General features: G+C 46.8%; 1 protein-coding gene across 2 annotated transcripts in view; it reads right to left on the reverse strand.

Annotated features, from left to right (window-relative positions):
* Positions 1 to 13,356, reverse strand: part of Smyd1 (SET and MYND domain containing 1) — a 34,474-nt gene that overhangs the window by 10,699 nt on the left and 10,419 nt on the right. For both annotated transcript variants that reach the window (XM_004642785.2, XM_004642784.3), the window contains exons 2-4: positions 6,293 to 6,469; positions 3,915 to 4,128; positions 1,103 to 1,233 (exon numbers count right to left, since the gene is read on the reverse strand). In XM_004642785.2, coding sequence (XP_004642842.1) covers positions 1,103 to 1,233; positions 3,915 to 4,128; positions 6,293 to 6,469 — 522 coding nt within the window. The remainder of the gene's footprint in view (positions 1 to 1,102; positions 1,234 to 3,914; positions 4,129 to 6,292; positions 6,470 to 13,356) is intronic.

Here is a 13,356-nt window from a genome sequence, read left to right on the forward strand (position 1 = left end):
AAGAGAGAAGAGAGAAGAGAGAAGAGAGAAGAGAGAAGAGAGAAGAGAGAAGAGAGAAGAGAGAAGAGAGAAGAGAGAAGAGAGAAGAGAAGAGAAGAGAAGAGAAGAGAAGTAGGAATATAAAATGAAACCAGAGTTCCTATTATGTTGAGGCTTAGGCTGCATTCTCAGCTGAGGATAAGAAGCCATTACCTCAGCTTCTAGAAAGTTTTTAGGGAGAACTCTGCCCACTGTTGATGACTCGGTGTCAGCTTGCATCTTCTAAGAGAGCTCATCCTTAAGAGCAAAAGCAATTAATCTTGTTCTGGCCTCATTCCCACCCCACAATCCCATCGACCCAACTTGTGGCATGGCCAACTCAGCTCATCTGCTGATTCTTTCTCCATGTGTGTTGCACCACTGAGACAAGGTTTCTACCCTTATGTCCCAGATCTGTCCCTTTCTGGAGCATAAGGCTGGGTTGTGCAGGATGCATCACCCTGGTTTCTTTGCTGTCTGACCTCTGGTTGGGGACTGGCCAAGGGGAGGAAACAAAAAGCTTAGAGGAGAGACAGGTTGGAACATTTGAACCATGGTTCCACCAGTGGTTGGTTTGTCTACAGGTACAGCTGTAATCCACAGCCAAGGAGGCAACTCTTCATAGCTCAGGCTCCCACTGACCACGAGGAAAGTGTTCCCCTATGTGTCCCTTCAAGGCTAGAGGTGGTACTAGCTTCCTATTCTTTGTAAATTGTTCCTTCACTAAATTCTCTTTGGGTAACTCCTTTCAATGTGCATTCTAATTCTTGATGATACCTTAGGTAGTATATGCTCCTTCTAAGCCATGTTTCAGTCATTGTTCTGTTATGAATTTGAGATACAGTGGCACTAATTACAGCTGTTCTCCTTCTATCCCTCCAAATACTAGCTGCAGGGCTTCAAGTTTAATGATTTATCTACCAGTCTTAAGTTATGTGTAAAAGCCCATGTGGAATCTTTTGTTATCCACCTTGATATCTTTCTATGCAAAGATTCCAACTCTCCACATTGGAAATCTATGGTAGAAAAAAGATCACGGAGTCTCCCCACACCCATCTCACACACTAATTAAAGGCATACTCACTTGCCATTGTTGAAGATGACAGTGCAGTTGGGCCAACAGTCATGGTTCACCAAGCCCAGGTTGGGAAAGATGCCCACACCCACTGCCTGCAGGCCTCTTTGGTCACTGAGTGTGAAACCATTGCAGTTGATCTACCCAAAGGAAAAAATGAGGGTCAGGTGACTGGCAGAGACAGAAGACAGAACTCGATCCTTGTGCTGAAAGTACTTTTAAAATGGGCTCTGCCTAGAGAGTCTGGAAACAGTCTTCTGTTTTCTGGGTAGCTCCAAATGACACCCACAGATGAGAGTGCCCAGGATTTCCATGTTTGCAAAAATGTACCACCAACTGAAAGCTCTGAGGGGCTCCACCCCCAAAGGCCAAAGATGGAGATGTGGATCCCTTTTGCTGTGTCTCAGTCTCATGTGAGTCCTCTGCAGTATCTGTCTTGATGTTTTTCTCCTCTCCCTACATTGCTCTTTCTCTCTCTCTCTCTCTCTCTCTCTCTCTCTCTCTCTCTCTCTCTCTCTCTGTATGTGAGAGAGAGACAGTGACAGACAGACAGACAGAACTCTGCTTGTCTCTCCCTCCTTCCTTTGCCTTTCCATTCACAATTCCTACAGCTGCACACAAAATATAAAATTGACTTTAGCATTGTTTTGTGTCAGATCTATTGTTCTAGACTTCTTGTTGACAATTTTAAAATCAGATGAGTGGGCCAGCCACATGACTCAGTGGATTAAAGTGCCTGCTTAGGCAGACCCAGGGACCAGAGTTCAATCCCCGGTGTGCTGTGCCAGCCCCACCCCCAGGGCGTGCTGAGATGATGACTGAGACTGGGTCATCTCAGTGCTTGGGAGGCTAAAAACTGGAGGATCATTACAAGTTCAATCTGTGTAGTAAGACCCTGTAGACTCTGTACTAAATATATTTTTAAAAAGTTAAAATCAGGGGCTGGTGAGATGGCTCAGTGGTCTAAAGTGTTCTAAATCCTACTTAGAACAAACTAAGCCAAGCAAAGCACAGGGACCGCGGTTCAATCCCCCAGCTCCACATGCCAGCCAGCCCCGCCCCCTGGTGGGCTGAGCTGGCCACACACACACACACACACACACACACACACACACACACACAATAAATAAATAAATAGAGCTCTTTAAAAAAAAAAAAAAAAGAATTAACTTTAAAAAAAAAAAAAGTTAAAATCAGATGAGTGTCATATTTAATACTTATCTGTGAAATGTAAGGCAAATCAAGTTGATTTTACAAACATGGCATTCAATTAATTCTCTTTTCCTTAAAATAAGTTGTTCTTTATAGAAGCAGATTCCACATACCTGTTCTTGGGTCATCAATTGTGCAGAAGAATAAATATAACCTATGATACAGTCATAATTGCACAAAAATAATTGCATAAAATTTCTAATTCATACAAAAGCACATACACAAATACATGTACATAACAAATATAATGTGCATTTATGCGGTCCTGTGGCAATTTCTTATAGATATGAAGGAGGGTCACTTTCTCCACTTCTTTTCAGCAGACCTATACCAAATGCATAATAGCATGCATGTGAGTGCCTCTAACACAGTGTTACCTTAACAAATCATATCTTCTCCGAGCTCCAGTTTCCCCATCTGTAGGCTGAATAAGGAGGACTAGATGAACTCTAAGGATCTTCATGGCTCTAAGCTTTATGTGTAGCTATGTGGCCTACAGCTCTCGTCTCCTCTCCTGACTCCCTCAGGGGAGCCCATCGCAAGGCTGTAGAGCATGGCGAATAAGAGTCAAAGCTCCTACACCAGGCAGACCACCTCTAGACCTTCCATGGGCACCAGAGGACCATGTAGTCAACCAGAAGGCTAAAAGCATGAACTTTACTTTCTGTTGCATAATGTAATACTGGAAGATGTGACAATTACATTTATATGTCAGCATGGCAGGGTCATGATGCCTTATTATGTGTTTCTGGTGGATGAGATCAGTGTTTTAATGATAGACTTTAAGCAAACCCAAGTGCCCTCCACAATTTGGGTGGGCATCCTCCAATCAGTTGAAGATGTTAAGAAAATGAAATCCAACTTCTCAGATATCTGTATCTTGTACTATGAATAGCTACTATGAAGACAACAATATGCAATGTATTAATTATTGTAAATGTCCTACTAACCTGTTTTGAAACTCTCTTATTGCTATTTCTTTCTCAATAAAATTAATATAAAAAAAGTAATTTTAGGGAAGGACAGGGTGAGAAGCCAGTCCTTGTTTTCACTATGGAATGGAGGAAAACATTTAGAAAGTGCAGATAAATGGGAAGTCCGATTACCCTCCTAATGCACATTCCAAGGTAACACACTTGGTCCATGGCACTGATTTCAGCTAGAGCAGGAGTAACTGCATAGCAGGATCAGGAAGAGAGCACGTGGAGAGGCCTTTATTTTAAGCTTGGCCTCCCCTCCTGCTCTGGCCTGGGCTTCTGGGAATCTCTTAGCTGACAATTGAGTGTCACTCACCCCAGGTGCTTTATGCAGATAGAGTAGGATCTCTAGACTTTTTAATGGGGTCATTTAGGGTCATGTCCACCGGCTCAGAAGTGAGGGGCACAGGTGGATCTGCTACCACTGATAGGCAGAGGCGGCCTTCATCAGTCTTGGCTACTTGACGTTACTTGGGGCTACTTGGGTGAGATGTAATTGTCACGGAAAAGGAAGTCGCTGGGCAGTAAAGGTCCCTGGCCTCTGCGAAGGCCCCACCTCCCAAAAGGGGATGGGGGCTGGGGATGGGGAGTAGGGAGTACAGAGGGGCGCCGGAAGAGGGGAGCTGCCGTACCACTCCGAAGATGTGCGAGATGTACTGCATGCTGAACTGCTGGCTCTGGGGTGGCCAGTACTGCAGAAATGTGTCCACGTCCACCCGCAGCTCCTTCTGCTCCTCCTCCCCAAAGTGCTCCACATGGTTCTGCAGTTCATCCACCGACACCAGGCAGCCCTCCGTGAGCCCGGTGCCCTCTCTCTCCACCCTCCACATGATGCGCGCTGCCAGCCTGGGGAGAGGGGCAGCATTACTCTTCACTCATTCATTCATTCATTCAACAAACACTGAGTGCCTAATGCGTGCTGGGCACAGCATCAGACCCTTGAGCTAGACAGATGGATCTTCTTCTATCACAAGGCTGCTTATGGAGCAGAGACCAGGGCACACACACTCATGTTAAGTACTACACAGAAAATACAGTGGGATGAGGTGGGAGAGGCTGAGGGAGAGATAGCTGAAGTCATCAGGGGGCGTCATGAAGCAGGGACTTTTGAGCTGGCACTGGAGTGGGCAGAAGGAGCTGGCTCTGTGAGGCTGGCGAAAGGGTGGCGATTATAGAGACCCTGAGGAAGGAATGACGTTAGCACCACAGAGAAATGGCAAAGAGCCCAGTGGCTGCAGCCCAGGAACAAGAGTGGAGAGCAAAGCGGTTGGAGAGTCAGGCAGGAGCCAGGTAACACCGGGTCTGGGGACACCAGGAATACAGCAGCCGAGGTCTCTCCTGACAGTGTGGCGTTCTGAAGAGCATTGGAGAAGGTGTCTGAAGACTTGGGTTTGACTCCTTCCATGTCTTACTGTGTGGTACTGAGCAAGTCTCTTGACCTCTCTGAATCTATCCAATGGCCAAGAAAATGAAGCTGAAATTTTCCGCCACACCTTCAGAGGTACCAAGATAAAGTGATTATTTATTTTGGAGAAAGTAGACACAGCCATCCTGATGAAGGAACAGCTTAAGCAGAGGCCTAGAGGCATCCGGGGGTGTGAGCTATGCAGGAAGCAGAGAAGGTGCTGCAGAAGTAGAGGGGCTGGGAAGTGAGGCAGGAGGGGTCCCTGGGGCGGGGAGCACAGGACTTTGAGTGTGACAGAAAGGTGTGCTTCATCTTGAGGGCATCCATGTAACCTGCTACATGGTCCTTTTCTCACAGCACGAGTCCACAATGGGACGCTTTGGTGTCTCCTTGCCACCCCTTGAGCACACGCTGCCCAGCTGCCTGGGAGGAGCTGATGGCCCAGGGAAGATCCTGGCCCTTCAGAGAAACACAGCACTGGCTCTTCTCATCTGATTGGGGTCAGGGTTATTTCTGATGCCCTACGGAGGTCCCCAGATGCCTGGGAATCAGGATGTCCCCCACCGGAGTCACCAAGAAAAAGGAGATTGGGATGGGGTAGATAGAGGACAGATCTGCTGCCACTAAATCCTGGAGAAATGGTCACCAAGCTCAGAGGACAGAGACCAGTTGGTGACAGATTTCAACCCCACATCAGAAGAAACTGTAAGTGAGATTGTGCAAGTGGGGGGCTGAGAGCGTGTCTCAGGAGGTAACGTTTACTTTGGGCATTGAGGAGTATGCAGGTTGTCAGGAGATAGAATGAAGCAGACTGGGGAGGGGGCTGGGTCCCTGCACCCTGCAGTGCCCTGAAGGCTCTCAGGATACAGACCTCCATTTGGAACCTCAACTTCCCCTCCTCCCAGCAGCTTGAGAGTGCTCTCAGCCACGTCTCTACCTCCTCTGCTGCCAGCTGCAGCTTTGGGAGCACCTCGCTGTGGCCCAAGACTAGCTCGGTTCCCATAGGTTGAGCCTCCAGGACTGGAGCCCACCTTCAGGCTCTGAGATTTCTGGCAATGGTCACTGTGTCACAAACTCAAACATCCCTGCAGAGTACACAGGGCTAAGTACAGGGTCTCGGCAAGTAGGGCTGGTATGGTGGTACATGCCTGTGATGCCAGCACTCAGAAGGCTGAAACAGGAGAACACAGCAACTTTAAGGGCAGCCTGTACTACACACCAAGACCCTGTCCAAAATTAATTCTTATTTTTTCAAAATCAATTCTTAAAATAAATAAATAAGACTGAGCTCCAGACCACCTTGTCAGATCTTCCCTTTTTGGCATGGTGGAGTTTTCCTTTCCTTTTCTTTTTTTCCAAGATGAACAAGAAACCCTAATTTTCTTAATGTAAAAATTTTAAACATTGGCAGATCAGTTTTTAAGAGCTGAGCACTCAGGGAACCTCACAGGGAATCACGGTTGCACTCCCAGGCCTCCCTGTCCCACTTGAAGGGAGCCCATCTGGTCTCGGCTCTTTCCCAGTGTGCACTCAGCCTGGCTTCCTCGGGAATGCGGTCGCAGCCACTGCCACACTCCCCTACCCCTTGTGGGCCCCAGCTCTGACCTGACGTTCTCGTTGGGCACCTTGCCGTATCTCTTGATGGCGGAGCACTCATGCTTGTGGTTCAGCCAGGCGTCCTTCTGGCAGGTGCGGTCACAGTAGTGGGCAAACTTGCACTGCCCGCAGCGATGGAGCTTCTCCTGCCTCTTGAAGCAGGTGTGGCATACGAAGTTCACCAGGCTGGAAAGGCAGAGAGAGAGCACGGGGTCGGTGGTAGGTGTCTCAGGCCATTTACTACTCCTCTAGATGAACTATTAAGAAAGAGAATTCTCTTGACTCGAGCTTCAGGTCCACATCTGGCAGTGCCCCAAGGTGACACAGGACATCACAGGTTAACAGACAAACACATACATCTGTGTGTGTCTCCTCTGTTTTCTTTCTCTTCTTCTAAAGCCATCAGGAGTCCGTTACAGGGGCTCCATGCTGATGACCATTTGAAATCCTACACATCTCCTGAAGTCCCCACCTCTGACCACATTAGTCATGCTGTCCCCCACCCTTCCTTCCTCGTAGTAGAGATTAAATCTGTTGCATGAACCTTGGGCAAACATTCAAGCCACAGCCAAACCACAACAGGAAGGACACTATTGGCTGTTGGGAGACCTGGGTGCTGGTACCTGCTCAGCGGGCTGCCCCTGGCCTTTCTAAACTTCAGATTCTCTGGCTGGTCTGAGTGCAGTGGTGTTTAAACTTTAGATTCTCACTTTTCAAAGTCAGGATTTTTTTAAAAAAAGTAAGGAGCTTGAGCTCCCAAAGTGCCCTTCAGGTTATAACTTGTTCTTTCATAGATATGTTTAAGTCACCCTGAAGTGAGAAACACTATTGCCCTCTGTTGATTGGTCCCTTGGTTCAACTCAGCAACTGTAAATTCACAAGCTACCTGAGTCCTGGGAACCTACAGGATTCCAATAAAGCAAGCTATGCACCTGTGGTCATCTCTGAGGGTGCTGGGTGCCATGACAAGGGAGCACAGGCTGTCCCAAACACGCTGGCATAGACAATGGAGGAACCCCGGAGTCCTCAGGGCTGATGGTGTGGGCTGAAATTCTCCATGAGGCCCTCGGCGAAGGCACTGTCACTGCCACTCGCTGGGAATGTGTCAGGGGAGGGGGCATGCTGTGTTGTTTCAGCCAGAGCCGAAAGAAATGAGAAGACTGGATTAAAATAGCTACAGAGGACTCGCAAGCTCTGTCTCTCTCTGAATCTTGAGCCACCAAAACTTTTCACATTTATTGAGGGCTAAAAGCAGGCTAAGGAGAATGATTTGTTCTAATGGTGTTTGTAAATGGGATCACAAGTCCGCATCTTGTACAGCAATTAACCACTAAGAAGAATATATGCAGTGTATTATTTGTTGAAACTGTCCTTCCGATATGATTTGAAACTGTCTCATTGCTATCTGTTCGTCAATAAAACTTTGAAAAAAAAAAAAAAAGCAGGCTAAGGAATGTGCATAGCTAACTTGTGAGATTAAACCACTGCCTATACTGCCTTTGAGCATTCTCCAAACTCTAGGTTCCCACAACACTATTCCTTGACATCCCAGGTGAAGGGTCAAAGAGCAGACAGGGCGCCTGCAGGAATCTGCTGTTATCTGTGGCCAGAATTATAAGGGACAACATGTTTCCTGAGGCTCTGTTTTTTGTTCCTTGATCCCTGGGGACAGCAGGCTTTTATCACTACAGGCACACACTGTGTGTCCCATCCAAGGTTACTGATGGATGTCATCAGATGTCTCATCCAGCTCAGAAAGAGGGTAGGACTAAAGAAGGACACAGGGGCCAGGAGATGGCTCAGTAGAATAAGCACTTCCCTGGCAAGCACAAGGGTCTGAGTTCAATCCTCGTTTCCACCAAAAGAAAGAAAGAAAGAAAGAAAGAAAGAAGGAAGGAAGGAAGGAAGGAAGGAAGGAAGGAAGGAAGAAAGAAAGAAAGAAAGAAAGAAAGAAAGAAAGAAAGAAAGAAAGAAAGAAAGAAAGAAAGAAAGAAAGAGATGAGAAGACGAGGCTTCCCATCCCACGCTGCAGCCTCATGGTGCTCCCTTCCGACAGCCCTGCATCTCCCACAGTGAGCAGTCATTGACAGAAGAGGCCACTGGCAGTGGCATAGGAAATGACTTCAACAAGTAGCCTGGCTCTCGGAGCGAGTGACATCTGGTGTCCTCCATGTTCCCACAATGCAGGGAAGAGAAATCCCAGCCACAGCCCAGCAAAGCCCTGGTGAAAACCACGCAGGGATGTGCAGAGAAGCACTCAGCTCTCTGGGAGGAAGTGGACAGGTAAGCTCCGCTTGGGGCTGGAAGTCTAAACAAGGATATCAAAAGTTTAAGAAAATAGGGGCTTTTAGAGCAACAGAATTCTAAAGCCTAGAGGAAAAGCTCCTCAGAAACTGCAGATGTAGGGCCGGCCAGATAGCTCAGCAGACTAAAGCACCTGCTTAGGCAGAGTGTAGTGGCTGGGGTTCATCCTAGCATGCTGTGCTGGCCCTGCCCCCAGGGGCAAGCTGAGATGGCCTGGGACTGGGCGTGGTGCTGTGCGCCTATAACCCCAGCACTCGGGAGGGTGAAAACAGGAGGATCACTACGAGTACAATCCACATAGTGAGACCCTGTACTAAATACAAAATAAATAAATAAGAAGAAAGAAAAAAGAAGCTGCAAATGTAGAAGCTCCATGTTCCTCTCTCAGCATGAATTTTCTAATTCCCACAAATGAAGATTTCCCTGCTTCTATGAGTAGTTAGATTGGTAGTTGGTCCTAGTTGTTATAAACTTCTTTATTATGATTGAGTTGGTATCCCCCAAAGCATACTCCTGCACCTCAGTTTTGCCCAATGAAACAAGCCTGGTCAGATCAGTTCTTTAAGAATCTGAACACCACTGCCCTTCATTCGCCTTCTCCAAATTAAAAGCTCTCTGTTCTGCCAACAGGGCCCTGTACAATATGGTTTCCAAAATTCTCCCATCACACTGGCAGCCTCTCACACATCTATAGCAGGTCCCTGCAGCCAAAGGACAGGATGTAGAAGCACTCAGGCAAGATCCTGGGGCCAGCACTAGAGGTGAACCTCAAGGGCCAAACCTGCTGGTCCCACTGTGGCATCAAGGGGACAGGCAGCTATAGGTCCAGCTATAGGTACTGAGGTTTCCTGCTCCGAACTAGGATCTGGGCTTCCCCATCTTCCACACAGCTTTCAGTCTCTGGCTGATGGCTCACAGCACTGCTCTGTCCCCATCAGCTGTGAGGTGCTTTGCTCAAAACTTGTTGGTAATCCTAAAGTCTCACAGTGTGTGAGAGGTCAGTGCTTATTTATAAATCACAGCAGATTCAGGGTCAACTCCGTACTCTTGTGCCGTGTTCCCTTAATTTTCCAGTGTAGGATGAGGAGTAGAATGACCTGAGCATACCTAGGATCACACAGAGCCCATTACAACTACGTCATAGAGGGTGAATTCTACTTGAGGAGATCATTTGTCATGAACTATCCCAACAAAATAGAGTGCAGAGAGCTTACATGGGATCTTTAGCAGAAACCTCCAAACCCCTGGAGATGGGCAGTTATGAGCTACACGCTTCTGTCTCAAGCCAGGACTGCATTCTCTGGCAGGAATTTGAAGATAGTTAGCAAGGACTGGGCTGCTAAAGAGCACAAGTAAATTAGATCCAGATCCTGTCACCTAGTCACTCAAATGTGAGGACATTTTACAATTATGATGTTCAGAAAAAAAATAATAGTATCTAGATATGGTGCCTTTTATACATCCTGGATCTTGACATTGGGCTTCTATTACTTTCTTGGGGGGGGGGGGAACCTCACCTCTGTTCAAAGTCAATTTATGGGGCTGGCAAGATAGCTCAGTGGTCTAAAGCATCTGCTTAGGCAAGCTTAGACAGGTGCAGGGGACCACAGTTCAATCCCCAGCACCACATGCCACAACAACTCTGCCCTCAGGGTAGGCAGAGCTGGCCAAAATAAATAATAAATAAAACAAAATAAAGTAAATTTACAAATTAGTCACTACAACTTCCTGAGCTTTCTCAGGGGCATTGAAGCCAAGAGAATTTCTCTTTGTCCTTATGGCACTGATTTTCTGCACAGCTTTATGGGGGTACAATTGACATACAATAAACTATACATATTTTAAACATAGACTTTTAGGTCAGGTGTGGCAGTGCACACCTGTAATTCCAGCACTCTGGAGGCTGCAAGTTCAAGCCCAGCTTGATATACATAGTGGAACTTTGCCATATATATAGATTTGGGGGGTGCTGAATGTGTAACTCAGTGGGAGAGAGTGTGCTTACCATGCATAAGCCCCTGAGTTCACTCCCCACAAAAGCACATTAGGATTTTTTTGCTGTAGCAGAATATATAAAATAACCAACTTTTATTTTATTTCTTATGAATCTTCCTTTGTTATTTCTCAATTATACTTAAATATAATTAATTCATAATGCCTACGAATTAACATCATAGTCAAAAATCCCTATGCATAATTACTCATGTAAAATTGTAGAAAATAGGTTATTTGTAGCATCCTATATAAGTACCTTTTAATTAACTTTTTTTTTTTGGTGTAACTGGGGATTGAACTCAGACCCTTGCACTTGCCAAGGAAGCACTTATTCCACTGAGCCATCTCCCTGCCCCCCTTTTATATAATCAACTTTTTAAAAAGGAAAATCTTATCTTGGCTCACAGACTTTGGGGTTCAGTGCATGGCAGATTGGCCCACAGCCATGGTAACACATCATGGTGGAAGTATGCGGCACAGGAAACTCCTCACCTCAGAGCTTCTGGGAAGCAAAGAAAGAAAAAAGGAGGAGCAGGGTCTCAATAGCCCCCTCAAGAGTGTGCTCCTGGTGGCTAACTTCCGTCCACACAACCCACTTCCTAAGACTCTACCATCTCCAGCAGAGCGCAGGTTGGGGGTGAAGCCCTCAGTGTATGGATCTTTGCAGGACATTAGAAATCTAAACTACACTATCCCCTTGTCCCCCAAGCTCCTGTCCATCTCACAAGGCACAGTGCATTCAGTGTGTCTCCCAGAGCATGCGTTCTTTCACAAGTGCTGGCAAATTGCACCTGCCCACAATGCCAGCATCAACAGAGTGGGCACACCCGTCACCCTCACAATTCACTCGTAATCCTGGGTTGTGTTACTGGGAGTGGAGCCTTCACCTTTGTCGCTACTTGGCTGCTTTCAGTGTAGCATTCCAAAGTGTCAAGAGTGTCTGGAGTACTGACCTAGTCATCTGGCGTCACGCGGTGCTCTAAGCTGAGAGTCCTGTGCAAACCTGAGAGCCTGTCCTGGGTGGGAAAGAGGTAGGAGAAGCAGGTGCCATGCTCTGGAGTAACAGGACACAGACGAGGAATGTGACCCCAAGGCACGCAAGAAAGGGAGGAAAAGCAGGAAAAGGTATGGAGACAGGACAATTAGAGTTGCTCACAGTCCTGCTGGTTGTCACTGGCCACTGGTGTCACGCATAGCTCCTTGCCTGTCTGTTCCAGGAGCACCTATCAGAGAACAACCCCACACTGAGACTGCGCTAGTATCTTTCACCCAAACTGATCATTTTAGAACTGAGGCCAGTCTGGGAAACTTAGTTTGAAATTTTTAAAGAAAAAAAAATTTAAAGAATAGATGATTTTAAGAAAGCTGCAGATATAATTTCATGGTAGAATGCTCACCCAGAAAGCAAGAAGTTCTGGCTTTCCAGTAACACACACACACACACACACACACACACACACACACACACACACACTACAAATTTTAAAAATAAAAATAAATTTTAAACATAGTGGCTTGCTAATTGGTGATCAACTTGTTACACCCCACTGAATTGAACTAGCGTGATGCTGGGTGTCAGAGGCCCACCTGACGATTGTTGCCAGCAGCATAAGAGGTAGAAACTGTTGGGGGGCTGTTAGGGAAGCTGTTTGGAGAAGCTGGTGGAGCTGTTGGAAGCTGCTGGTTTTTTTGGGCTGTTCTGCTAGAGGACCTTGTCATGCTGGCTTTCCTGATGAACTTGGATATTCTTACTAGAGGAGGAGCTCGGGACCTTTGTTGTTACTGAGAATGGCTACGGTTCATTTACTGAGAATGGCTACGGTTCATTTTGGAGGAGCTCTGGTGCTCATCTTGAGCGCTGCTTCCTGGCTCCACAGGGGAAGACAGTGCACTGCTCAGCCTCCTGGAGAAGCTTGGCAGGTTGGCTTTCCTGATGGGAACTCAGCTTTGCTCATCACTGGAGGAGCTCAGGATCTCACTGCTGCTGAGGATGGCTGTGGTACTTTTCAGGGAGCCCTGGTGCTTACTTTGAGCATTGCTTCCTGGCTCCAGTGCAGATCCCTCAGCCCGCTAACACAGATCCTTCATCCTACTGGCATAGACTTTCTAGTTTCCACTGCTGCCTTTTGAGACTTCGCAGTGCAGATCTGTGAAATGGGGCTGCATGAGCCTTTGTCGTGAGATCTTGGCCTCCAGCTGGACTCGTGGGAGGCATTGTTACAGGCTCTAGGCCTCCAGCTGGATTCGTGCAAGATATTAGGACCCAGGCCCTCAGCTGAATTCTTTGGTCTTTAGTGTGTGGACAGATTTCCTGAACTTTGTATATCATTCATTGGGTGACTATAAAATAATCTTGTAAAATGTGTCTTGTTTTGTATTGTTTCCCTTGCAAAAAGTCCCAAACCATGATGGTAAAAACTCTAATCACTTGGCATAGCAGCAGTTCTGCTTTTTCATCTTTATAATCATTAAATTATTCCTTACCTACTTAAAATATGGGAGTAGCACAGGGATTGGAGACATTGTGGCCAATGCAATATGGAACAGTTCTGAACCTTAAGAACAGAAAGCACATAGATCCAGGCATGGTGGAAGACACCTGAGATTCTGGCTGTCTAGGAAGCTGAGGCAGGAGGATCGTAAATTTGATCCCAGCCTGGGCAAATCAGCAACTTATCAATACCCTGTTTCTAAATAAGTGTATTTTACAAAGGCTTAGGTGGGCCAGAGATATAGCTCAGCAGCACAGCACCTGCCTGCCAAGTACAAGGTCC

The sequence above is a fragment of the Octodon degus genome, unplaced genomic scaffold, assembly GCF_000260255.1.
Source record: "Octodon degus isolate 3935 unplaced genomic scaffold, OctDeg1.0 scaffold00162, whole genome shotgun sequence".
In the NCBI taxonomy this organism is placed as follows: domain Eukaryota; kingdom Metazoa; phylum Chordata; class Mammalia; order Rodentia; family Octodontidae; genus Octodon; species Octodon degus.